General features: G+C 41.9%; 1 protein-coding gene across 1 annotated transcript in view; it reads right to left on the bottom strand.

Moving 5' to 3' along the window:
• The window catches only part of palm1a (paralemmin 1a), a 130886-nt gene that overhangs the window by 79139 nt on the left and 25448 nt on the right, over positions 1-26299 (bottom strand). The window contains exons 2-3 of the mRNA XM_084693146.1: positions 12848-12893; positions 11100-11180 (exon numbers count right to left, since the gene is read on the bottom strand). Of these exons, the coding sequence (XP_084549272.1) occupies positions 11100-11180; positions 12848-12893 (127 nt within the window). The remainder of the gene's footprint in view (positions 1-11099; positions 11181-12847; positions 12894-26299) is intronic.

Raw genomic sequence — 26299 nt, 5'->3', positions numbered from 1 at the left:
GCCCAATTGGAGAAGAAGCCATAGGATATTTACAATTATAGTAAGCTAATAAATCTGTTTTTAAAAGTTCAGGGGTGTCATTTGTTGGATATAAAGCACCTACCCCCACTCCAGAGACAGTTGGTGACCGAGAGGTGCATAAGTTATAATATAGCATTGAGAATAGAGTAAAAATAGAGACTAACCCCCCTATTTTGACGATCTGAAACACAAGTATCAAAACGCAAAGCGCAAGTAACTTTGTGGGCAGGACTACGCTGCTGTTGCTATTATACCGGCGGGATAAACAACTTTGCGCCTGGCGCAAATCTAAAATGGGTTAGTCTGAAGGAGCTACAATACTAATGGGTGTGGTTTGGGCGTAACGTGCAATAAACATTGCAGAGTGTCATCTCACATTCCCTTTAAGAGCAGCGCTTGTTCCATGGTGAATTGCTATCATAAAGGCGAATTTGCCAGGCGCACGCCAGGAGCGGTTCACAGTCGAGGAGACCGACGTTCTCGTCAGGGCCGTAAAAGATAGAGAAATGACATTGTAAGGGAAAGGCAGAGCAGTGAAAAGAAGACTCTGGCTTTGCCAACAGTGAGCACGGACCAAGCATGAACCCTTAAAATAGCATCTGAATAATACGCCATTGACTTAGACCATGTTTTTCCTGGTCTGTGGCGGAATTGTTTTCCGGAAACTGCTAAATAGCACCAGGGAACGTTTGTGCCGGAACACGCCTCCTTTTTTGCTGAACCGCCCACGGGAGCGCAAAGTCATTTCGACATGCGTCTGTGGAGGGAAAAGTCGGCTTTGCGTCGAGTGCAAACTAGGAATGACACTTGCGTCGTTGACTAAGTCAATTGCGCTGGGTGCAAGATAGGGCCCTAAATGTGAAAATAGATGTTATTGAAGGTTATTGAAAATGGACCACGGTCGTAAATGTTGTGTTCCAGGCTGTACAGGGAAGGCTAACACTCACAGTCTTTCCAAGGAGCCAAACATTCAACAGGCATGGCTACTGTTGTCTATGAGAAGATCCCGGTGAAGTTCGACACTTAATCATTCATTTGCTCTGAACATTTCACCCAAGACAGTTATGACAACCTTTGACAATTGCAAGCAGGATTTGCTAGGAAGCTGAACCTGGAAAGAGGTACTGTTCCGACCGTATGCTCATTGCAACCGCAAGCTATAAGGACAGTATGATGTTGTGCTAACAGTTATTAGCAATGCTAACGTTTCCTGCATATAGCATACCAGGTAGAATGCTAAATAAGTTTCTACACACATCAAATGACTCTAGCTAGACTATCTGTAGTCGGCATTAGAAGGGAAGCTTCCGAAAAATAGCCAGAAAACTAACAGCAGTCTGGCTTATTGCTAACGCCTGTCTAGATAATCTATTTGAAAGAACTGGAGAAAGGCAGGTGCTTGATACAGGATACGTTAGCATTGCTAGTATCTGTTACTAGTAACACCTAGACTGTAGGCATGTAAACAAGTTTAGCTTGCTAACGCAAGAGCACAGGTAGAATGTGTGATAATTTAGCCTAGTTTATTGGCAATGGGGCTAATGTTGATTCATGTTCCTGACTGTGTTTCATTCAAATCAATAACCTGTGTAATGTAAATCTACAATTCACGATGCATGTTTGTCCAGTCTCTTTGTCAAGTTAATTTTCAGCAAGTTATTTAGAGCTAGCTAGCTAACTGAAGCCGAGTAGAATCACGATATGGTTTGGTTGCTAAGCTGTAGCCTAACGTTCTGCCCACCCAAGTCAATCCAGTTTGCTTTAACAACAGAAGTGGAAACAAGTAAAGTTATCATTTCAAATGGTATATAGTCAATCTGTTGAAAACAGTGTTGTGTAGACACAATAGATTTATTTGTGCGTTTTTTTTTCAAGTCTCCAACTTCAGTGTTTCAGCAAGTGCTGCTGTTGGCCTTGTTGCGTTTTTGCTCCCCAGCTTCACTCGTTGAAAACCAACCAATCAGCGCGCAGCTTATCTAAATATTAATGAGCATACCATAAAAGGAGAAAAGCTAGTGTTTTTTCCCGGGAACATTTCAGAGGATCTGTCAGTGGGCATAGAACAGCACCCGGGCCATTTTCAACCCAACCAATGTTACATACCCTATTCGGAGACTTTAAGGAACAGTGTGAAATACCCCAAAAACCCAGTCAATTGCCCCTTTAAGCAAATTATTTAACAAAGACAACCATAACACAGTACAGATGGTGTACAAAACTGCAGTCAGATTTGGCAAGATTGCGAGCTTGGTTGTTATTGTAATAGAAAATTACTCTTCTCTAAGATGTCTACAATATTCTTTGGCCTATAACAATTCTTGCTGAGGTTTTAACTTCTGTAAAAATTAGCATAACCTTTAGGCCTAAGACAGTATAGCTTAAGTTCCCATTTGCTGACAAACGTCTAACAATTTGACTGTTTGACCTTGGTTGTTTTGCCCATACTCATACACGTTCCAGAGAATACACCCACGTGTTGTCACCGAGCAACCTCCGAGGGACAACGTTGGACCGCCGACCACCATGAAAACATCCTGCAACCGTTCCAGGCTAAGATGGACTCTGGCTGATGATGGTTAAGGCCATTGACAGATCTGTTAACACCCAGTTCCTCAATCTTGTGGCTACAGACCGCAACCCCACTCTCGCTCCTATGCCGACTGACCTTTGGAGGCCCTGGGCAAGTCCGTCTGACTTTGATTTTGGTTCTGATTCCAACTCTGATGATGCCTCGGTTATAGTCTAATTTGTTTTTGATCATGATTGTGTCACATTCTGATTTGTTGGAACGTTTGCCTATTGGTGCTTGGACATTTTACCCTTCTGAATTACGATATTTGCATTTTGGCCCATATGATAATGTTGATATTACATTACAAACTGTATCCTCTGATGACACTTACATTTCTTTGTCCCTTGTTTCCTAAATTTTGTGTAATACATCATCTGGGGCCCGTTCGTCGTTAGGGTTGAAGCTAAGCTAATCCCTTGTCCCTTTAGCCCGTTAACATTAGAGAGCTAACTGAGAACCGCAAATATCGGTTCGTCGACGGCTGATCCGCATCCAAATCATGTGGTTAATTTCAATCAGGCTAAACTTATCAGGGCAAGTGCACGAGCACGTCCTACTTCAAAAGGCAGGAAAGGTCGATCACCAAAACCGTGATTTTCTAACGGTATGATGGCGGAAAAGACGAAAGAGAGAGCGGTGATATTCTCGCCGTCTGAGCAAACTATTATACTGAGTCTCTACGAAGACAATAAGCATATTATCATGGCTAAGTCAAACACCACCACCACTGCCAGAGCAAGACAGGCACCGTAGCAAAAAATTGCAGATAAACTAAATGCGTATTTTGGTAAAATGGCTCATCTTAAGTGCCTTATTACCCCGATCAATCAGATCACATTTCTTTAAATGTGCCTGCTGGCAGTAGGCTTAACGGAAATTAATCATCGAATGAGATCTTGCTAGCGAAAATTATGATATCAACTTTTTCAGAATAAGTATAAAAACAAGGCCAAAGAGTATAATTGATACGAATTCATAGACACTTAAGAGGATATATGTAGGCCTACTGAAAGCGCATAGGGTGATATCAGGTAAAATGGGCCACTTTTTGGTAAATCATTTGGGACAATAATACAATACCATATATGCCTTTTGCATGTGTTTTTATGATTACTAATGACTGTTTTTGATCATTTTTGTTGAAATGATGTAATAAAATATAATTATTTAGGCCCTACAGTTCTTGAAGCATCAGCTGTGCCAACTTTTTTGGCACAAGCAGTTTCAGGTAAAATGGACCAGCTGTTCAGGTAAAATGGGCCAGTGAAACTGCAAAGGGAAATAGTAATTTATCATCAATTTTAATTTTAAAACACAGTTGCTTATACAGCCACAAAACATTTAAACTGCATTAAACAAACATATTCATATGTGCCATAATTAAAAAAAAAATGATCCTGAAGCCCAGACTCGTCACAGTTCCATATATATGTGACGGTGTGCCCTCAATACCCAGCTTGACCAAAAAGCTCTCATACTGGTTAAACCACTGGCTAACCACCTCTTTGTTGAGTCGAGTAGCCCGTGCTGCAGACAGGACCTCTGGCTTGCACATCCCAAGCTCTGGGTTGTGCTTTAGAAAGTTCTTAAACCAGTAATATCCGGCCCTCCCTGCTGTCTTGGAAAAACCAGATATGTTGTTCTTGGCTGCAAAATCAAAAGCCACTTGCCGGACATCACGTTTTGTGAAGGGAAACCCCCTCTGCGCCAATGTGTTGAGGGTGGCAGCAAGCTCCATTTCCGCCTCCTGTGGAAGGTAGGGCTTCTGCCCTGACACATGTTCACTGCCAGTCACCTTTCCACTGATGCGTCTTTGCAGTATTGATTGCGGCACACCCCATGCTCTTGATAAGAGGTGCACACTCACTGTAATTCCTTTCTTCTCTCCCTCCATGTATTCATTTAAGGCCCCCTTCATCCTCTCCTCTTTCCACAGATTGTAATTGTTTGGCCTTCCTTTCCATCCCTGTTTTATCTTTGTATCCTTTCCTCTCTGGTCCTTTTCTCTCTCTTTCCTTCTCCCTTTCTCCTCTCCTCTCGCTTCCTTCTCCTTCCCCATACTCACTGTACATAAAATATATACTACCATTATTACTGTTGGGGGGTCATGGTGTGACACACACACACACACCCTCACACACACACACACTCCACCACATGTGTATGTTGGTTTGTGAGTGACACAGATGATTTTTATCAGAATTTTATTCATTTTATCTGAAACCATGTTGCCCATTTTACCTCAGTGGGTTAAGGTAAATTGGACCACCAAGAAAAACATAACTTTTTCAAAAAATATGTTAATATACCAAACTAACAACATTATTTGTGATTGATGCCATCAAGACAGATATGCATAGTTTTTTTTATGTGCATGTTAAAAAAAAATTAAAAAAAAGATGTATCATCCTTATAATAGTTTAATTAGATTTGTTATGCCAGGCAACTTACATAGCAGCTTTCTGGTGCAGTCTTGTTTGAATTATTGGCCCGCCCACCATAGCAACCATAAAGCAATCAAATCCCCTGTTACTTGTCAGGGCTGGGACCCCCAAACCTTAAATGGCCCATTTTACCTGATATCACCCTATATATGTGTATATGCATGTAGGCCTATGTGTAAATCCCTCTTTGATTTCATTGACTGGGGCATGGCCAGGAATATGATGAATTGATTCATCAGCTGGTTATGCGCCAAGTACACTTTTCTTACACCAATGCATGCTGTGGCTTTGCCAATGTTTTCTGCATCGCCTATACTGTATAAAAATGTAGCCTACCTGACGCGAAAAACCTCAAGGCTATGCAGAGAGTCTAAAGCACAGTAAAAGTTTCAAGTAGCTTTGTTGTCCATTTCTTCACGTCAAGACATAAAAAGGAATCTATATGACGTTTCCCACTCTCCCACAGTGAAACATAAAAAGCACAGGCACAACAGATAAGACATTTCTAAGAACATAGCGTATTCACATACAGCAGCATAAGCTCGTAAAGCATAGCTTGCTGCGGCGTGTGATATTTGCAATGTACGGCCCGAGAAGGTCTTGCAAATAAATGAGTCCTTGTCGGCTGAATCGATATCGCTCACCCGTGTGAAATAAAGGATCTTGAGGATCGTGAAGAACTCTATTGGTATGGAAAGTTAATGGAACTATATCTCCTTGGTCAGCTGGGTCTCTCAAAAAGGGAGCTGCCAATTATTTTCCGGGTGTGTGGCAAGCTTATCCAGCTACACTTACGTTAGCCTGCTCTCGAGCAGGTTAGTGCTAATTGATATGTTACTATGGTGATTTATCTAAACTTGCTTCCACGAACCAAAAATAGGGGCGTGTTTTATCTTAGCCTGAAAATTAGCTTGCTAAACTGCTTAGCAAGCTACGAGGAATACCCCCCAGGCTAGAATACGTGCTCACATCAGTTTATCACAACCAACTTTTATTTGGAATGATGATAATAGGTGACTGTCCTTTTATTTCCATATAAGTTGGACACCTTTGTGTTTTTTCTGCCCTTCCTGGTAGATGGTAAAACATTTTCTGTATATTTTTCTTCTTGCTCAAAAACACAGAGACGTCTAAGTATCGCAAAAACAGCTTTTGCTTATTCTACTGGTTAATGATGTGTTTTTAACTGTAATAGGGGTAACATTTGATGTATTCCATGAAGTTGTTTTTTCTTTGTTTTATATAATTGTTATGTTGATCAAGGGTTTGATCAAAAGGGGGGAATTGTAATAGAAAATTGCTATTCTTCAAGATGTCTATAATATTCTTTGGCCTAGAACAATTATTGCTGAGGTTTTAACTTCTGTAAAAAATAGCATAACCTTTAGGCCTAAGACAGTATAGCTTAAGTTTCCGTTTTCTGACAAACGTGTAACAATTTGACTGTGTGACCCTGGTTGTTTTGCCCATACTCCAGGGGTTTTTGCTGACAAGTTCTACTTCTGTCTCAAGCTCTTGTTTTTTAATATTGAGTATCTGTATCTAGCTCTGCAATCTATCCCTTTTAACTTTCTGTTATTGAAGAGTTCCTCTTTTGACAGACATGAACTACTGAACAAATGATGTAACTGTCTGGAATTACTGTATAAAAGAGTGTTCAGATCATGACACCTTTAGAGAGCCCCTCTATTCCAGTCACCATTTATGATTATGATTCTGATTCTGATTCATTTTGGAATTGCTCCTCCTTGCTTGTAAGAATAAACAGCAAATGTTTACTCCTCGACAGGTCTGCAAACGCCTTTGTAAACCGAGATTTGTTAAAACGTTTGTTAACCGAGACCGTAGGTCGAGGTTTACAAACAAATCGTTTTAACAAATCGAGGCGACAAAGCGTTTGCTGACCTGTTGAAGAGTAAACATTTGGTTTCTTATATACTACAACAATACGTAGGAAGATCCCAATCAAACACGTCGAATCTGGAGCAGACGCCATGTTGTCAGAGCAATCAGCTGCACTTGCACTGGTGACGTCACTACATCTCCAAGGCAACATATCAACAACTGTGGAATTTCAATAACAAATACTTTATTTCGTGAACAGAACAACTATGGCTGCGATATCACAGAAATTAACTTTCGCTTTTAGTCGCTGTGTTCGTATTTGAGCTATTTCTTTCAACCAGAATTCGTTTTCTGTCTGCTTCGGATACTTCTTTAAAACGGGAAGCGATTGCGGGGCGTTTGCGGACCTGTGCAAAAAACATATTTGGTTGTTTTAGGGGTTTTTAAGGCAATTTAGGCTACTTTGTTGCCGAGCAGATGCCACGTCGTTAAGGTCAATGGCTACATCTCCAAGGCAACCGCTTGTTGCTACGTCCGTAAAAACGTTTATTGACCTCTGCGAACAACTCTCTGGTTGGTTAAAAACGTTTTTTTACCTCTGCGAACATTTGGGAGGTCAATAAACTAGTACGCTGTTCCTATTGGTCCAGAGACGTTCTCAAAAGTCAATAAACGGATTTATTGACTTTTGAGAATGTCTCTGGACCAATAGGAACAGCGTATTAGTCCAATTATTACACTAGTATATAAGAAACAGATATAGACAAATTCTTCTGACTTCAGACATTCAATCATAGAAAATTTCACCACTACATATACATTATCAGTTACATAATCATATTGTAATGTCAGTGCCCTTGTGTACCCAGCATGCAGTGCCAAAAAAGGGAAAGAGTTGTGGAAAATAGTTTGGTTAGAAAAGCGGTGCAGGGGATTTCAGTTGTTGTGTTTGTTCAGTTAAATGTGTGTCATATTATTGTTTGTTAGTTAAGATAATCCTGTTGGTCACCCTGATTGTGCATGTTGTGTAGTTTAATTGTACCTGAGACAAAAAAAAATGTTTTAGTCTACACTTACCAGCTACAATCGCAAGCAGCTGTCTTAGCCCAGTTGTCCTCATGACTCTTGTCACTTGTGTATTGACTGAGATTCAGGAACAAGATAAACTTAGGAAGTGTTACAATATCTGTGTTTTTCTTGCCAAATCGGGGAACTTTGAAAACTGTGTTGCGGGTGAAAATGTATTGGTTGCGGGTGGCAGGTTTTTGGGCTACTTTTAAACCTCATGCGGCCCAGAATCAAAACTTTGAAAGAATGGATCTCTGCATGATAGGCCTGACCAGAGCATAGGTGGCCTTATAGAACACACTTCAAAGTTCTGACTTTCAAAAGGGTGGCATTTTGACCCCATCAGGCCAATATGTCTGAAAGTTGGTATGTATGCATTGTTGCTCATGGGGAACAAAAAAGCCTCAAGAACCCATAATGTCGGCAGCATGGATTTTTTTCTCCAATTTGTGAAGAATTTCTTAATTGCTCCAATTGTCTTGAAATGTTGTGTACATGTCTGAAATACATGTCTGTGTCATGTCAATGTAAAAATTGTTTGCAATGTTGAGGAGGAACCCGCCATTGCTGCCTGCAGCTATATTTAAGTCTTGTTTTTGTTAGAAAATAAAATATTATTTGCACCATCATTCCTGCATTGGCCTCCTTTCCTGCTACACCACAGGGATGGTCTGCACTATAATGTCATAACTCCATAAATGTTTTAGAGGTTGTGTTTTAAGTTCACAGGCCAGGACGAACCCTAGATAATTGTTGATTGGGTACACCTGTGGCCAATTTAGATAGGGAGCATTGGATTGGCTGTGTTCTGGTATAATACTGCAATGGTTGTTTGTGAGGGGGGTGGTTCGCCAGGCATGCTGACTGACATATGTTATTCTTTCCCTGGGGATCGGCGCGAGAATCCTGTCTTCTTAACGCTGCTGGAAAATAGCCACAATGGAGTTGGACATTCTACCACGCTCTCCGTAAAACCTCCCGAAACTGTGAAAGATGGACACCATGCCCGACGTTGTCACCGCCTGTTGACGTAGCTTTGGGCGGCGTTGCTGCTCGGGACTGAGTGCCACTCCGTGGACCGGATGCTTTGGGGAAAATTCCAGGCTGGTATTGTTGTTAACTGAGGGAAGACTCTTTACCTTGTGTTGGGTGGTTGTCATTTGGGAAGTGATTTTTATTGTATTGTATCTAACTTTGTAATAAAGCCGTATGTGGGCCATTTCCTGTCCTGGTCATCCGTGTTAGAGTTTTGTGCTAGAGATTTACAAACCCTATTGTGGGTGGAGTGGTCAAGGCTTGTCCTATTAGTGGGCAGGCACTTGACATTAACATGTGTTATTTTGTTATTGCACTTTTGTAAAGGTTTTCCTTCCTCTTAAGAATCCTGTCAAATTTGCCTAAAACGCCTAAACAAGGCATACCCAAAGTAAATTGAAAGCAGTTCTTGAACAATTTGGAGTACATGCATGGTTGTGGTCTCTTTTGAAAGGTGACACTGAACATTATTCCCCTGCTGTCAGCATTACTGACGCATGGATTTTGGAAACCACCTGGTTGGCTTTAGAAGGCTATGAGATAGAAGCTCATATTGGGTCAATTGAGGTGTCAATTGAAAGGTCAGAGTGCAATGGCCATTTTGACATCAAGATATTGTTAATATTCTGAAGCAAACCCGAGTTTTGACCAATTTTACCTGTACCAACTGTTTCTTCAGTCGGCAAGGTTTGAATGATATGGATGATATGGATGGCTATTTATGGATGTCCACCTTTTAAGTTTCTTAAGGATGTGGGTTTTAGCACACTGACTCTTGTAAACGTTACCGTGGTGTGGTGCAAGTGTGGTACATCACAACACAACCGCCTAGCACAGGCAGGAGATTGTGAAAGCAGCACAGAGGTCATCATAGTTGAGCTACCAGGGAGCAGCAGTGTGTACACTACACGCTGAGAGCAGAGCCTCCATCAACAAAGACATGACCCACCCTGGCAGTCATCCATTGAGAAACCACTAATGGTGGAGCATCATGACATGAATTAACTTGTTTCCCAGGCAGTGCACATGCTCACCAAACAGTACCTAGATCTTCGAACACCCCGGTGTGGACTCAAATCTTCCACCGCTGTGACATCTCACCCCGGTTGGGGCTGTCTACTTCCCCTGTCCCCCACCTGCACCCATTTGGATTTACTGCTCTCCTCATCCCCTGCCCCAGCTAGGCCCCCCCTCACTCCTCCTCTCTTCCAGCTGAACCCTTCACTTAAACCCATCTTACAACTGCCATCACCCATCACTTTCATTATCTAAATTGGACAGTAGCCACTGCACTAGACTTAACTGCACAGTAACATTGGATACATTCTGGTTTCATATAGGCTTTTAAATTTGTTTTGTTATTTATGTTCATAAGAATGTTACTTCACATATTAGGATTCTTTATGTACAATGGTAAGAAGTTAGACCACTTGGAAACAGTTGAGAGGAGCAACCCCAAGTATTCCAATGTACTTATACTTTAAAAGGACAAATAAACTTGCATCTCACAACTGCGATCTCCCCTTAAATGTATCCATGCCATCCATACTAGTAAAGAAGAAGTCTGTGATGTTATGACATGGACTGTTCTCAATTCTGCAGGGCTCAAAGACCGGTGCACAAAGATCTATCCACTTATTGCCTGGTGTCCAATGTATTTACAGCTGGACCACCTGGAACCAATTCAACATTAATCCAAAATATTTTAAGCATCAAATCAAAGTTTATTTGTCACATACTCCATTATTCAATTACAATATGCAGTGAAATACTTTTTGCAGACTCTCATGTGCTAAAGTGTACGTACAATTGATATATTTAGAAATCTATATATATTTTACATAAATTAGATGTATGTACTATGCACAAATGATGTTCAAATGTGGGTTTGTATATTCAACAGTTATAATCAACATAGGATTATGTACTGTGAATGAGACTGTGATCAGTCCAAATATTAGTAACCATTACACTCCTTCAAATGCCCACGTTATCTTCTTCTATTATGCTGTCCATATGTACATGTTCTCAGGGGACTACTGCATATTTTGTATTCTGTTCATATTATACAATATGTTTATTGACGAATATACAGAACACACATCTGTCCTTACCTTGAGATACTGCAGCTTTCTTTTATCATCCTCCAGTAATCTCATTTTGTTCTCAATTTCTGTCAGTCTCTTTCTTTTCTCCTATTAGTGGAGAATGAAAAGTTAGTATCAAGTATCAGTGCATTTATGGTTTACCAACAGGCTGCCTGTGACAGTTGGTCACAAAGATCTTTGTTACGGTCGGTATTAATAAATAATTTGCATTATGACAGCATCCTGATTATTCCATTACACAGTGTCTGCATAATTCCTCCACAGTATTCCCCAAGCTGGAGTCACAGAGAGAAGTGTCAAGCAGTAGCGGTTCTAGGCACGGGCGAACCGGACAGCAGCTCGGCATTGACGTGCCGTTTACCTGGTTGGGGGGGGGGGGGTTTAACCTTGCCCGGGGCGCCAAATGTGTTAGAACCACCACTGGTGTCAGGACTGTAACTTTAGGTTTGTGTCCTTAAAATGTTAATACCTTGCATATATTTCATAATATACCTACACAACATTGTAATAAATCAAACAGAAAGATAGAAGGATAGCACACAATATCACACAAATTTATATTATCAGTTTTTGGTCAATTCCTTTGTCCTGGCAAGCAGAGACTGACGAAGGTTTGGCCATTAAAATATATAAAAGTTAAGTTTCACAACAACAAAAAACTTGCATGTATTATGTATTTGTTGTAAGGACATTAACTTTACATTCTTTGACACGATATGTGGAAAATTGTATTATGATAACTGAATTGTCCACTAATTTTACACATTTTCAGGGCCCTCAGGATCTCTGGCTCTGTGCTGGTAACCATACACCAGCCTCCTCACAAAAAGGACTACAGTTGGTACAATTGCTCAACTCTGTTCCATTACATCTTGAGAGAATCTAGAATGTCCCACAAGCAAAGAAACGCAGAGCTATGGAGATTTAATAGTGGTCATGTTCTGGCTTTGGTGGGTTTGCTTGTTTATGTGTGGTTTAATCAGATTATATAAACTATGCTGAGCCTGCTGAGCCTGCTGAACCTATACCTGGGCCACAGATAGTCGGCAGTGAAGCACAGTGGGTAATTTCAGTCTCTATAGACCCGTGCGGCTGGTGGAGTAAACGCTCTTTGGATAATCTGTACACAATCAGCCATAGGATTGTCGAGGAAAGGACACGCCATAATTGGTTATAACTTGCCTTCAGACTGCTTATATAGTTTAGGCCTATGTCAATTAACCGATGGCTTTTGAAAACAAAGTGGTTTATTTCAAATAATACGTACTTTGGAGACTAAGTAAATATGTAAATTCATGTTGGGTCACATTGTTAGAAAAAGTCTACTCTTATGTTCCCGAAAATGGACAGGACAAAAGTGCTGCAAACGCAAAGACACTTGACGGTACTCTTTTAGGATTCTGTTTACGCCCATTGTAAATTATTTGCAACCGATCAGGCTAGTTCAGCGTTTTTTGGTGAATGTGTGCATAAAGTGTGTTTGTGGTAACTAATAAAACCATTAAGACTAACAGAAGCATGCTTTAGTGTTCCTATCGACACTTTAGGGGATCAGCAAACTTTACTAAATTGCATAAATTGAGTAAGGTCTTATAAGCCTAAATATAAAGTATAGCAACCAATAAATACCTACCAACCAAACGAAAACCTTGACATTGAATAGGCCTGGAGAAAATGGGAAGAAGGAGCAGATGACCGGTAATGAATGTGTACTGTAAGGGGGTATTTGGAAGCATTAGGATTTCATCACTTACTGTTATAGCATGGACTCGATCTTGATGTGACAGATCCTCAGAAATCCTGCCAGAAAGAAATTAGAAGATTATTTTGAGATGTGTGGACAAAAAGACAAGAAATTAAGACCAAAATAAGTATTACTCGGGGGCCTGTTCCATAAAGCCCTCTCAAAAAAGATGGGATTAAAGTCCCAAACCTAACTTGAATGAACCTACCAAATTAGTCGGCCATAAATCAGTTTCATAAAGGCCAATTCAAATAATCAGACTAATTCAAGCCATGTTCTAGTAGTCAAGACAATTGTGTGTGCACGCTATTCTCAAGTAGCCTGGCTGCCAGCCCAATTTAGCCCTGCCCACAAAAAAATTTGGTCGGGAAGTTGGGTCTGGAGTAGCTCGGTTGCGGAAAAACTATACCCGAACAGGAGCTGTTCGGACCAATGAAATTGTCAGGGCGGGTTTTATACGATGATGGACAGATGATAAACAGTAACATAATCAACCACGTCACCAAAGAGCGCTTGGGTTGAATTTGTTTTTAACAAACAACATATTACGTTGCTCTGATTGGTTGTAGGTCTATCCAATTGAGCGAAGGGGCGTTTGTTGTAGGAGTTCGGTTGAAACATGCCCCATATTCACAGCCCAACGGAGAGTTATCAGACTCATATTCTGACTAGAATTATGAGTATGACAACGTCAGGCTAGATTACCTAAACAGTCCTATGAAATCCACTTACTCCCAAATATCGTTTGTGAAACATTTAGCTGCAAAGCACAACAACCGTCGCCTTAGGCTTTCCTAAAAAGATGGGTGACCATGGGTCATTTGTTGACTGTAGCCTAATAAGTTTTTATATCTAATAAGTGAGTATTGTCTGCTGTTTTATACTTGTAGTCCACTGCATCATGGACACAAATATTGTACTTTGAATTTTCATTTTGCTTTTTATACTTTTACTTTTTAAAAGATGTGTTACGTTACTATGTGACTGATAAGTAAGCTAATAGGCTGTTTCTAGGTTTTAATTTAAATAAGCGCATGTAGTGGCTAAAGTTCCTTTCTTGTTATCAGTAAATATTTCTTAACATAACTATTCATTTAACCACTCTTGGACGTAAAGAACGAGTCTACGCGTGTAATGTGTTTCAACAACGGTAGAAAAACTGTGTTCGCTCCGTCTTTTACGGAATTCTGAAACAATTCAACAAATCTGATCGTTGATACATAAATGCGCGAGCTCACTACGTCACAACTGACCTCTGATTATTTTAAGCAATGCAATGCATGTGCACTAAACATATTCTAAACTGAAATGAGAACTATAAATACAATTATGCAATCACTATAATGGACAATCACTGAATATGAATTTAAATAGTATAATATCTAAATCTGGATAACAATATGGAAAATGGCACTAACATTCCGGCCCCTAATTGTTCATCATGGGGATGACAATTACCTAACTAAAACTAAAAATCAATTTATACATTGTACCCTTTTTCTCTACTTTTTCATTAAGGCCTAAGCCAACATAAACATCCTAGACTAGTCTAGGTGAGGCCTACAAGATAGACAACTGTAGAAAATAATAAAGTACTAAATAATAATGTCCTTTATTGTCCAAGAGATTCTTCCATCTCGAGCAGGAGACACAACTTATTTATGGGTCTCTCTAAGGTGTTGGTCTTCGTTTTGACAAGGACCCGACGGAGGAACCCTTTGGCGTTGGGGATTGTCTTCTCCACTTTTCCCATTAACCAGGACCCTCTTGGAGCCCTCTCATCCACGATGAGTACGACATCTCCCTCTTTCACATTCCTCGTCTTCTCCAGCCACTTCTGCCTTTCTTGTAGGAGGGGCAAGTATTCTCTGGACCAGCGCTTCCAGAAGATGTCAGAGATATACTGCACTTGCCTCCATCTTCGTTTGGTGTATAGATCCTCCTTCTGAAACACGCCTGGAGGGAGTGCTGGTTTTCCCTTGAGAAGGAGAAGATGATTTGGCGTCAGTGGCTCGAGGTCGTCCATGTCATCAGATGACTTGGTAAGGGACCTGCTGTTGATCACTGCTTCTACTTCACACATCACAGTTTGTAGACATTCGTCGTCGAGTGACTGGAGCTTTAGGAGGTTGGTAAGTATCTTCCGGACTGTTCTTATCTGTCGCTCCCAGACACCACCGTGGTGCGAACCAGCAGGCGGGTTGAAGATCCAAGTGACTCCTCTTTGCAGTAGAGCCTCAGAGATTTGGGACTGGTTGCATTCTTTCATCGACCGGCGGATCTCGTGTTCTGTAGCTACCAGGTTCGTTCCGTTATTGGATCTCATAACCTCAACTTGTCCTCTTCTGGCTATGAAACGTCTCACTGCATTTATACATGAGTCGGTGTCGAGAGAGTGTGCGATTTCTATGTGGACTGCTCTGACTGTAAGGCAAGTAAACAAGACTCCATAACGCTTTACTTGCACTCTCTTGAGAACTCTGATAGGGCATGCCAGTGAGACTCACTCTTGTCTAGAAAGTCAGGACCTTTAATCCAGCTCTGACACTTCATGAAGTGCTCTGCCTTCATTCCTCTTGAAGCGTAGTCAGCTGGATTAGAAGCCGTGTTGACATACTTCCACTGTGCTGGCCTTGTGTTCTCTCTGATTGTCGATACTCTGTTTGCTACGAATGTTTTAAAACGAGCGCTGTCGTTGTCGATGTACTGGAGGACGGTGGTGCTATCTGTCCATAGCACAGACTCTTTGGGGTCCATCCGAAGCTCTCGCTTCATGAGCTTATCCATTTTCACCGCAATAGTAGCCGCGGTAAGCTCGAGGCGTGGGATTGTGACTGGTTTAAGCGGCGTCACTCTGGATTTTCCTAGAAGAAAGAAGCAGTGGACTCGACCATGGCTGTTCTCGGTGCGAAGGTAAGTGACTACGCCGTAGCCCTTCTCGCTAGCGTCAGAGAAATGGTGTAGCTGTGCTGACATCACTGGACCAAATCCCTCTGGCTTGATGCACCTCCTGACGGAAAAGCTGGCGAACTGGCTCAGATCAGACAGCCAGGCGAACCATCTGGTTGCCACATCTTCTGGAATTTCTTCATCCCAGGTAAGTTTAATTCGACAAAGACTCTGGACGATGGTCTTTGCAAGAAGAATGAACGGCGACAGGAATCCAAGGGGGTCGTATATTGAGCTTACGACCGAAAGGATAACCCGTTTGGTGATGGGCATGCTCTTCACATGGATCCGGAACTTGAAGGAGTCTGAATCTATGCACCAGTCCACTCCAAGGGCCCTTTCCATGGGTAGTTCATCCTTGTCCAGGTCTAGATTCTTGATCTCCTTTGCTCTTTCTTGTTCGGGAAGTGATGACAGCACTTCGCGGCTGTTGCTTGACCACTTAATCAAGCGGAATCCTCCACTCTCACACAGTGCAATGATGTCCTTGGTCAAGGCAGTGGCCTTCTTCTCGTCAGATGTCGAGACCAGGCAGTCATCGACGTAGAAGTGCTCTAGGACTGTAGTTACTGCTTCAGGTGATGACCTGTCTTTTCCATCCTCTGCAGTCTGTCTTAAAGCATAGTTGGCGCAGCTCGGGCTCGACTTGACCCCGAACAAGTGGACCACCATCTTGTACTGACGCGGAGGCTGGCTCAGATCCCCCTGCGGCCACCAGAGGAATCGTAGAAAATCAGAGTCCTCATCAGGAACTCTTACTTGATGATACATCGCTTCAACGTCGGAGATGAGTGCGATGTGTTCGTGTTGAAACCTCGTCAAGACTCCAACCAGACCATTAGTGAGGTCCGGACCCTGTAACAGCTCCTCGTTCAGTTACTTCCCCTGAAACGAAGCAGCACAATCAAAAACTACCCGCAGCTTTCCCTTTTGTGGATGGGTCACGCCATGATGGGGAACGTACCATACTCTTCTGTCGTTGCGATTGTGCTCGTCTTCAGGAACTTCCACTGCGTAGCCTTTGTTCAGCAGGTCTGACATGAAGGTTTGATGCCCGTTGCTCGGCAACACATTTGTTGTTTGGCATCACCATATTTTTGTTTCTGAGAGGCATCCCAATGCTGTAGTGCCCATTGACTTTCTTGACTGTCTCAGTCACAGACTTCATAAACTGAATGTCTTCTTGTGACATTTCTGACTTCTCTTCACAGGCTTGCTCCGGAAAGTCATGGTTGTATTGCTGCAGTAGCAAGCTGTCCACGCCAGTGACTGAGATTCTGTTGACTGAAGCCCTTTGACTGCAGTGACTTGACTTGAATTGTCTTGACTTGTAGTGATCGTCACGTTTCTTGAGAGGGCCATTAACGACCCACCCGAGAGTCATCTTTACTGCGTAAGGCCCGTCATCTTGGCTGTGGATTATCTTCCACGGCTCCATCGCAGAGTGATCGTTCATTCCAATTAGTATCTCGACATCTGCGTTGATCTGTGGTAACCGTACATCAAACAGCCATCTTTCTAAGTCCTTCTCAACAGGAACATTGTCCTTCGTTACAGGTATGTCTGTGTGGGTGTAAACGCCTGGCAGGCTTATGTACTTGTTCTCTGTCAGACCGCACACTTCCAGATCTGAGAGCACGTAGCAGGACACAGGTTTCTCCTGGCCCATAGTACGGAGTAGCACTTGAGTCTTCTTACCATGGACGCCAAGCTGTCTCATCAACCTTTCGGAGCAAAACGTAGCGGAACTTCCTGAGTCCAAGAACGCATACGTCTCTATTGTCGTGTTGCTCCTCTTGGATTTGATGCACACAGGCACGATAGACAGGATACAGTCATTGCCTCCGGCCCCAGTGACTGCCGTGACTTCACTCTTGACCGGTGCATCCTTTTTTGGAGCTGAGTGTCCGCTGGTAGAGCTTTGACCTTTCTCAAGCTTGACGTTCTCTTGGTCTGTGTTCTCGTCCCTTTTGCTGTGAAGCAGGCTTGGGTGTTTCTTGGTGCAGATTTCGCAAGTGGCTCTCTTTTTACAGTCTTTTGCCATGTGCCCTTGGGTCAGACACCCGAAACAAAGTCCTTTACCTTTAATGAACTCAATTCTCTCTTTGTTTGGCAGACTTCTTATTTTGTAACTTACGCTCAAGGTGTGTCTGTTGTTGCAGTACAGGCATGGCTCTTGAAATGCGTTGCTTGTCTGCTTGTTCCTTCTTGGTTCTGAGGCATCCCCTTCGTCTGGCTTAACACTCGTAGCACAGCCAGTGGTTCTTTTTGGTCCGCCTCCCTGGGCAGATTTAAAGCTTGACCGGCCCTTTTCTTTCGCTTCGGAGTACTCGTTGACATCACCGAACAGTGGGTCTGAAGCTATCCTAGCTTGTCTGTTGATGTACATCATGAGATCAGAAAACTTTGCTCTTCTTCCTTCCCTTTCTTGTATGTCGAAAGCTATGACTCTCCATCTTTCACAAAGTCTGAAGGGCAACTTTGAGAGGACGATCCGAAGGTTGCTCGGGCTGTTCATCTCCTCGAGGTATTCCATATTCTTCATGACATTGTTACATCCAGTGGGAAAGATGGAGAAGCTGCGAAGTGACTTGGCATCTTCTGCTTTGACTTGAGGCCATTTGAGAGCCTTGTCAACGTAGGCTGCAGCTATTTCATACTCATTGCCATAGTGATAGGTCAAGAGCCTTTTTGCTTCATTGTAGCCTTGTTGTGCGCTCATGTGTTGGCAACTTCTCACAAGCTCTCTTGGTTCACTGCTGGTGAATTGCTCTAGATAGTACAAGCGGTTTTCATTGTTGTCCTTTACGACTGTGGATGATGTGCTCAAAGGCTTTCAGGAATGGCAGGAACTCAAAAGGATCGCCACTGAATACAGGGACTTCTCGTTGAGGTAAGTTGGCTAGTCTCTGTTGTGTGACTAACATCTCTTTGATATCCTTCTGTTTCAATATCACTTTGCCAAGTTCAACCTGCCTTCCATTGGAATTTGTACTTGTGTTGTTATTGTTTTCTTCCTTAACTTGCACATAAGACTGGTGTGTAGTTGGAAAGTGAGAAGCACTGTTGTATTGGCTAACTCGAAGACTGTTGGTCAATTTTCGTCTAACATCTGAAGCAGGATGTTCGATGGTTGCTGTTGTATGCATGTTCTTGACGAGGTAGGAATTCATCCCGTCGTCATCCATGTTATCATATTCTTCCATAACTTGTAGCTTTGCTGTGGACTCTGCAATAGCAGTCTCAACATGTAGCTCCTCCATTTAAGCCTTCAACTAAATCTTCTTGGCTTTCAGCTGTGCTTCCATTTGAGCCTCTTCCAATTGCAGTGCTTGTTTCTTCTTAAGCGCGGCTGCGTGTGTGAGTAGTGCTGCTCGGTTAGCTTCCTCTCTTCTACGCAGAGATGAAGCATGAGATGACACTTTGGATGACTTTGAATGTTTACTGCTTACACTTTGTACAGTGACTGAACTGTATTTTTCATGTACAGCGGATGCACTGTCGTCTGGATCCACATTTTCAGCGGCAGACTCACCTTGCTGTGTTGTTGCACCAGTCTTTGTAGTCACATTGTCAGTAGCAGCCTGTTCGTAAGCGGGATTGGCGTGTCGTCTTGCTTCTATTATCCAATGCTCCAAATTGGTCAAAAAGTTCTCATACTTTATAAGGTTTGGCTCACTCCAATACTGCTGGTCAACTTTCCTTTCGTCATCTAACAACAGTTCACTAACTGCATTGTTCACTTCAGTAAACCTATTCAGAAATTTTGAGTAATCACTGAGATGATGCTTTTCAATTAGGAGTGCATTTGAATAATTTATCATGAGGTTTTCTATTTCCTCTGCTTTGGAGACAAGGCGTGCCAATACACGTTTCCTGAGATTCATTTGTTCATCAAGTTTCTTTTCTAGGGCCTTTGTGGTCAACTTGATCTTTCTTTTTATGTCTAGTCCGACATTGCCTTCCATCCTTGTTTCATCCAAATCAGACATTTCAATTGGCTACTATTGTTAGACAAGTCTCTTATTATAGCAAGCTCTTGCAAACATCTGAAATCCAGATCAACAGTCCTTTAACCTCAAAACATGTAAATGCTTTCCAGAAAAAGATTCCAGGGCTGACTATATTTTCAGAATCAAACTCGAGCTTCTTCTTGGCTTATACGACTAGCTAGCAATAGCACTTTTCTCAAATGTCCTGTGTGGCCAATGGCTAGTAGCACATCTTGAAATGTTGAATATCTTTTACTTGGCTACGTTGATTCAAATGACAGAATTATACTTATTTCGCATTGACAAACCGGATCTGTAGCTATAACTTATTTGTTCACTCAATTTTGTTTCTTTGTGTACTCATCCATCATCGTAAAAGTCGTTTGGAACTCCGGTAGGCTGCACCACATTGTAACCGCCGCTAGCTAATTCTTCAGCTGGCTAGCTTCCTTCGTCAACTGGTGTCCAGGGCAATGCATCTTTCCTTGGCTTCCGATGATCTTCTCTCGCCCTCGGCAAACAGTTTTTCTACTTAATGTAGTGGCTAAAGTTCCTTTCTTGTTATCAGTAAATATTTTTTAACATTACTATTCATTTAACCACTCTTGGACGGAAAGAACGAGTCCACGCGTGTAATGTGTTTCAACAACGGTAGAAAAACTGTGTTCGCTCCGTCTTTTACTGAATTCTGAAACAATTAAACAAATCTGACCGTTACATAAATGCGCGAGCTCACTACGTCGCAACTGACCTCTGATTATTCTAAGCAATGCAATGCATGGGCACTAAACATATTCTAAACTGAAATGAGAACTATAAATACAATTATGCAATCACTATAATGGACGATCACTGAATATGAATTTAAATAGTACAATATCTAAATCTGGATTACAATATGGAAAATGGCACTAACAGCTCATGATCAGACCGTGCGCCAGTCTGCTGGCATGTTAATGTTAACTGTATTGGCGCATGCGCCGTGTGTGTTTTGCCTGCTGGTTTTTTGTTCCTGCTCGTCTCCGGTGCGTTCGCCCGGTTTGCTCCGTGGACAGTAAAGTACCAACCACACATGTACTGTCGGTTGTGATTTATTCCTGACTACTGGCGGTGCATTAAAAAGTGCCATTTTCAGTTGTCGCACATGCTCTCTTTCTCAAACACAAGTGCGTGTAGCAAGGTTGTTGCCATAAGGACAACCCTAAACTGTCAGTTATTGTTGTGGAGGGAGTTAGCAAGATTAACATGATGCAAAAAGAATCAAATGGATGGGGAAAAGATGCCAGGAGGAACTGAAAAAGCCAGGTAAAAAAAGAAAGATCTGTCACTTAATAAATCGAGGTTCCTGCAAGGGTGGGAAAAATATGTTTTCTCAAAAGCCCCCGGGCCTGTACTACAAATCAAGATTTGGCATTAGCGAGGTAACTTCAGGTTCAACCCAGGGTTCTCTGTTCTACGACGGTGGATCACGAGCCTGACGTTGTCATACTCATAATTCTAGTCAGAATATGAGTCTGAGAACTCTCCGTTGGGCTTTGACTACGGGGCGTGTTTCAAACGAGCCTGGAAAACAAATGCCTCTTCGCTCAATTGGATAGACCTACAACCAATCAGAGCAATGTAATATGTTTTTTGTTCAAAACGAATTCAACTTAAGCGCTCTTTTGTGACATGGGTGATTACGTTACTGTTGATAATCTGTCCATCATTGTATAAAGCCCGCGCTGACAATTTCATTGGTACGCCCAGATTCTGTTTTTCTGTAGTTGTTCCCCAATACGAGACCCTCCAGACCCAACTTCCCGACCAAATATTTTTGTGGGCGGGGAGAAGTTGGGCTGGCAGCCAGGCTAGTGGATCACTTGTTACCGGGGTAGATCGCCATGGTAACACATGCTGAACGGCTAACCTGGTCGGGAGCAGGTTAAGTTGGAGATTAGAGATCAACCGGTATAAAAACCCCGCCCATTAACTCAGTCTTGACAATAATGTCTTCACCGTTCATAGTAGATCCTGTGCAGCTTGGTGCGCGGATAGTGAGGTGTGCTCAGAAGAGCCAGAACATTTAGCAGACCTGCAAACTCCTCAGAGTTAAAAAGGTGACAGTGTCGCGGGGGGGTCGCGTGCCCCCGGCTCAATTATTTTGTTATTTTAATATGCAAATGACACATTTCTGAGCGTGACTTAAAGGCCATATTGCGGGTTAAACATCACTGTTGATAAATGGGTACATGAAGCACTCAAGATATCTAAATAATTTTAAAAATCTCCAAATGGTGTCTCTAAATGGTGTTAAAAAACTGATTTTGTCGTTTTTGGTGTTAGCATTAGCATATTAGCGCAATTTGGTGGTGACGTCACGTTGGGGAGACTAGGCATAGATATCCATAGACATAATATAGATATCTATGGAGAATAGCCTCAGATTAGTACTAGAACTGTGGCGAATGACTGCAACTCACCAGGACGCTTCACCAACTCCACTTATTTTCCTCAAACCATCTTAACTACATAAAACATTTACACAATTTGTACAGAATGAAACACTTTCTGTTATGCACGCTATTGCAGCTTCGTCCCAAGATCTCTACAGACCATGCAGCTAATTTAATGCTCAACACTTGAACACAGGGGCTTATTGAAAGAGGAACAAGAGATGGTACAATTTCCGGGGGAAATTGTAGGGCGTGCGTCTGTTGCAGATGGGTCAGTTTATTATGTACCAAGCCAAACCCCCTTTGAAACTAGCTATTCTAACAACGTTGTCACCAGCAGTATTTTTCAGATGGAATCGCGATTCAAACAGTACCATCTGCTAATTGAAAATATGCAGCCAAACACATAAATAAGCTTGATATTTATTTTAAGGAAATGGCCAATTCAAAATAAGTTTGCTGGAAGCGATCATTGTCAATAAAAAAAGCCGACCCTTTGGTCTCAGTCTAGAGCCCTGCATGGAGAAGCTGCATTAAGAAGCTATGAGCCAGCTAGCCTAGCTGATGTTGCAAGCCAAACTTCACTGAATGTGCCGGAAATTAAAAACCTTTCTTTTGACATAAAGTTGAGCCTATGGTACGGTGTTCATTTTAGGACATCCTCAGATCTCAGACTCAATTGTCAGACTCAAACGAAAAGGCGCCAAGTCTCAGACCAAACGTCGTCAGACTCAGGCGAAACGGCTTCAGTCTCAGAAAAACCTTTGTCATTCTCAGACAAAATGCCCTCAAACTAAATGCCGTCAGAAAAATCTCTGTCATTCTAAGACAAACGCTCTCAAGCCAAACGCCATCATTCTCAGACAAAACGCTCTCACACCAAACGCCATCATTCTCAGACAAAACGCTCTCAAACCAAACACCATCATTCTCAGACAAAAAAACGCCCTCATACTAGACGCCATCATTCTCAGACAAAACGGTCCGTGTACCTTTTGGCCATTGGTTTTTCTATTTTGCAACCCGTGTTGACAAACGCAAAATAGGGCCGTAATATCGTTTTGTTATTTTAGTAACTCAAACACACATTTAAGTATTACGGCTTGTTTTTGGTTGTTTCTGTTTTTTTTATTTTTATAATGAAATAACCATATAACACAAATGGTATAACGAGCCATTAATCGTTGTTTTGATTATTCCATATCCTTTATGCTAATATCTGCAAAAGATGAAAAATAGGCTCGTAATATCGATTTGTCCATTTTTGATGTCAGAACCAGATGATGGGGAAATGTGTGGATTCCGTTGTTTTGTTTTATTTTGGAATAACTGAATAACCATATAACACAAATGGTATAACGAGCCATTTACTCGTTTGTTTATTCCATATCCTTTATGCTGGTATCTGCAAAAAATTTAAAATAGCCTCGTAATATCGTTTTGTCCATTTTGGATGTCAGAACCAGATTATGGGGAAAGTCTTGGTTTCTGTTTTGTTTCATTTTGGAATCACGGAATAACCATCAAACACAAACGGTATAACGAGCCATTTACTCGTTTGTTTGATCGGCCGTATTGTGCATACTGGCACCAGTGTAAAAGAGAGAGGGAGAGATTTGGGGTGTTATTTCTTCCGAACACCAGAGAGCAGCAACGACCTTTGATCTGTAGGCCTACAATCTTGACGACAGAGCAGCAGGTTCTTTAGTAGAAGACACACACACCAAACTGGAGGCAAATGTTAACCGAGTTTGCTAGTTGCTACTTGATTAATAAATCTTTGATGAACCCAAGTTTCTGTAATATATATTAGAAGCATTACAAGACAGGGCTCCAGTGTGTGTTCAAACAAGGTCAAAAGTGCCAGATGGTATCAGTTGAAAAAGACAATCACACCTGTGCAAGAAACCCTCCCCAACCCTCCCTCCCCTCACCTAAATTACCTTTCAGCTCTGTTGTACGTTTTAATGAAGTTCATTGAGGCAATCAGTGAGCAAATCTATTTTTCCATCAATGTACAACATGTTTTAGCCAACATCAATTTTAAATTGTCCTTAGAAAGAAAATTACTGTTCTGCTTGTGACGATTCATATATTAGGCTACACTTCTGTGCTTAAAGTTAGTATACTAGCTTGAGACCACCGAAGCTATGGGAATGACAGCGAATGCAATTAGAGGGGTGGCTGTGTCTACATACAATTTTTCTTGTTGTTTGTTCATAATTTAAATATAAAGTTAGTTCCAACCAAGTAGGCCTACTCTAATTGTACAGGAGGCATTCCATGAGTGCTGGTATTTGACAACCTCAGACAGCATGTCTGTCACTGGGCCTTATGTAAAGGCTCTTGTCTTGATTTGCAATGTAGCTAGGGGAGGTTCTAGACCATGGAGGGGGGGGGGGGGTAGTTACGCTGGGGCCAGTGGTGCTGGTAGGGGGGCCAGTTACATTAAACATTATTGTTGTCATATAGTTTTCTTCATTGCAGTGCAAGCATTAACAGGCAAAATCCGTGGCACCCCCAGAAATGTTTTATAGGAGTGCCCAGATGGGGCCACTGAAATCTTTGGGTGGCACTCCAAAATCAAAAGCCATAACTGAATTTCAGGGATTGTATTATGCTGTTGTAGTATATAAGTTAGTTGAAAACAGCAGTGGACAGGGGATGGGTGATAGGATCTGACTGTGGAGATATATGGATTTATATGCCGGATTGTTTTGATATACAGTACACAGTCATGTTTTATGCAGGATACAGAGAGAATAGAGTATAGAGACTTGGAGAGCGTGAGAAGGTAGTGAGTGAGTGGAGAAAAAGAGAAGCAGAAAAGTGCAACACCCTCCCATTCCCATTATCTCTAATTCACTCTCCTCAGTCTCATCTGTGTTGTATGTCTGCAAGCTGCTATAGTATGGGCCTACACACAAGTTATTAAAGTCATTGGACTTGTGTGGGGAGGATTTGACACTTGAGGAAGTGTGATGACTGTATTCCTCCACAGATACCATGGGCATGGATATGGAGTTGGACCAGTTACTATTCACTTTGACTTGATGCCTGTGACTTGTGAAGAATAAATGGCACCATACAATAGTGAAGGGCTACAACCCAGGGTTGATTGCAACTGGTGTTGGAAAACACATGTAGTAGGGCAGAAGAGAGGAACTGGTTTGGTCCCTGGTTAGTCCCCAAAAATGTTGCAGAAAAAGCTGAAAATATAAAATGGCATTGCATCAAGGCCCAATTGGAGCAGAAGTTATAGGATATTTACAATTGTAGTAGGCCAAAAGATGCGTTTTAAAAGTCCAGGGGTGTAATTGATTGGATATAAAAGGTGTAGCACAGACAAAGGAAATCTGATTTTCCTGGGAACCCTCTCGTTGCTGCTCCATGCTGTTTTTTGACTTTTTTGGAAGTTGAATTTGGACATAGAATATGACCAGAAAAAAGTATCCACAACAGTTCCTCTGTCAGTTGTGTGTCTATGTAAAATGCAAAGGTAGCCCTCATGACCTCAACTTGCTCACTATGATTGCCTCAATGCACTTCATTAAAACGTATAGCCGAGCTGAAAGTGGTCATTTAGGTGGGGGGAGGGAGGGTTGGGGCGTGGAGTGTTTCTTGCACAGGTATGAAGGTCTTTTTCAACTGATACCGTCTGACACTTTTGGCCTTGTTTGAACACACTGGAGCCCCGTCTTGTAATGTTTCTAATATATATAAAAGAAACTTGGGTTCATCAAAGATTTGTTAACTAAGTAGCAACTAGCAAACTCGGTCAACGTGCCTCCAGTTTGGTGTGTGTCTTCTACTTAAGAACCTGCTGCTAATTCGTCAAGATTGTAGGCCTATAAGATCACAGGAAAATGTTTTAAAAAGCTAGTCGTTGCTGCCCTCTGGTGTTCGATAGTATTAACACCCCCAATCATTACACGTCTCTCCCCCTCTCTCTCTTTCACTTGGGCTCTGTTCGAAATGTCTTAAAATGCGTCCTTCCTTCCTTCCTTCCTTTTAAGACGGCGAGGTCTGTTCGAAATGTCTTAAATCTTCTCTTTCTGTCTAATAAGATACCTTGAAATAAGTCAC

The sequence above is a fragment of the Hypomesus nipponensis genome, chromosome 26, assembly GCF_054491055.1.
Source record: "Hypomesus nipponensis isolate SF chromosome 26, ASM5449105v1, whole genome shotgun sequence".
Taxonomy (NCBI): Eukaryota; Metazoa; Chordata; class Actinopteri; order Osmeriformes; family Osmeridae; genus Hypomesus; species Hypomesus nipponensis.
Note: the sequence above shows the minus strand (reverse complement) of the source record. Positions and strands in the feature narration are given on the sequence as shown.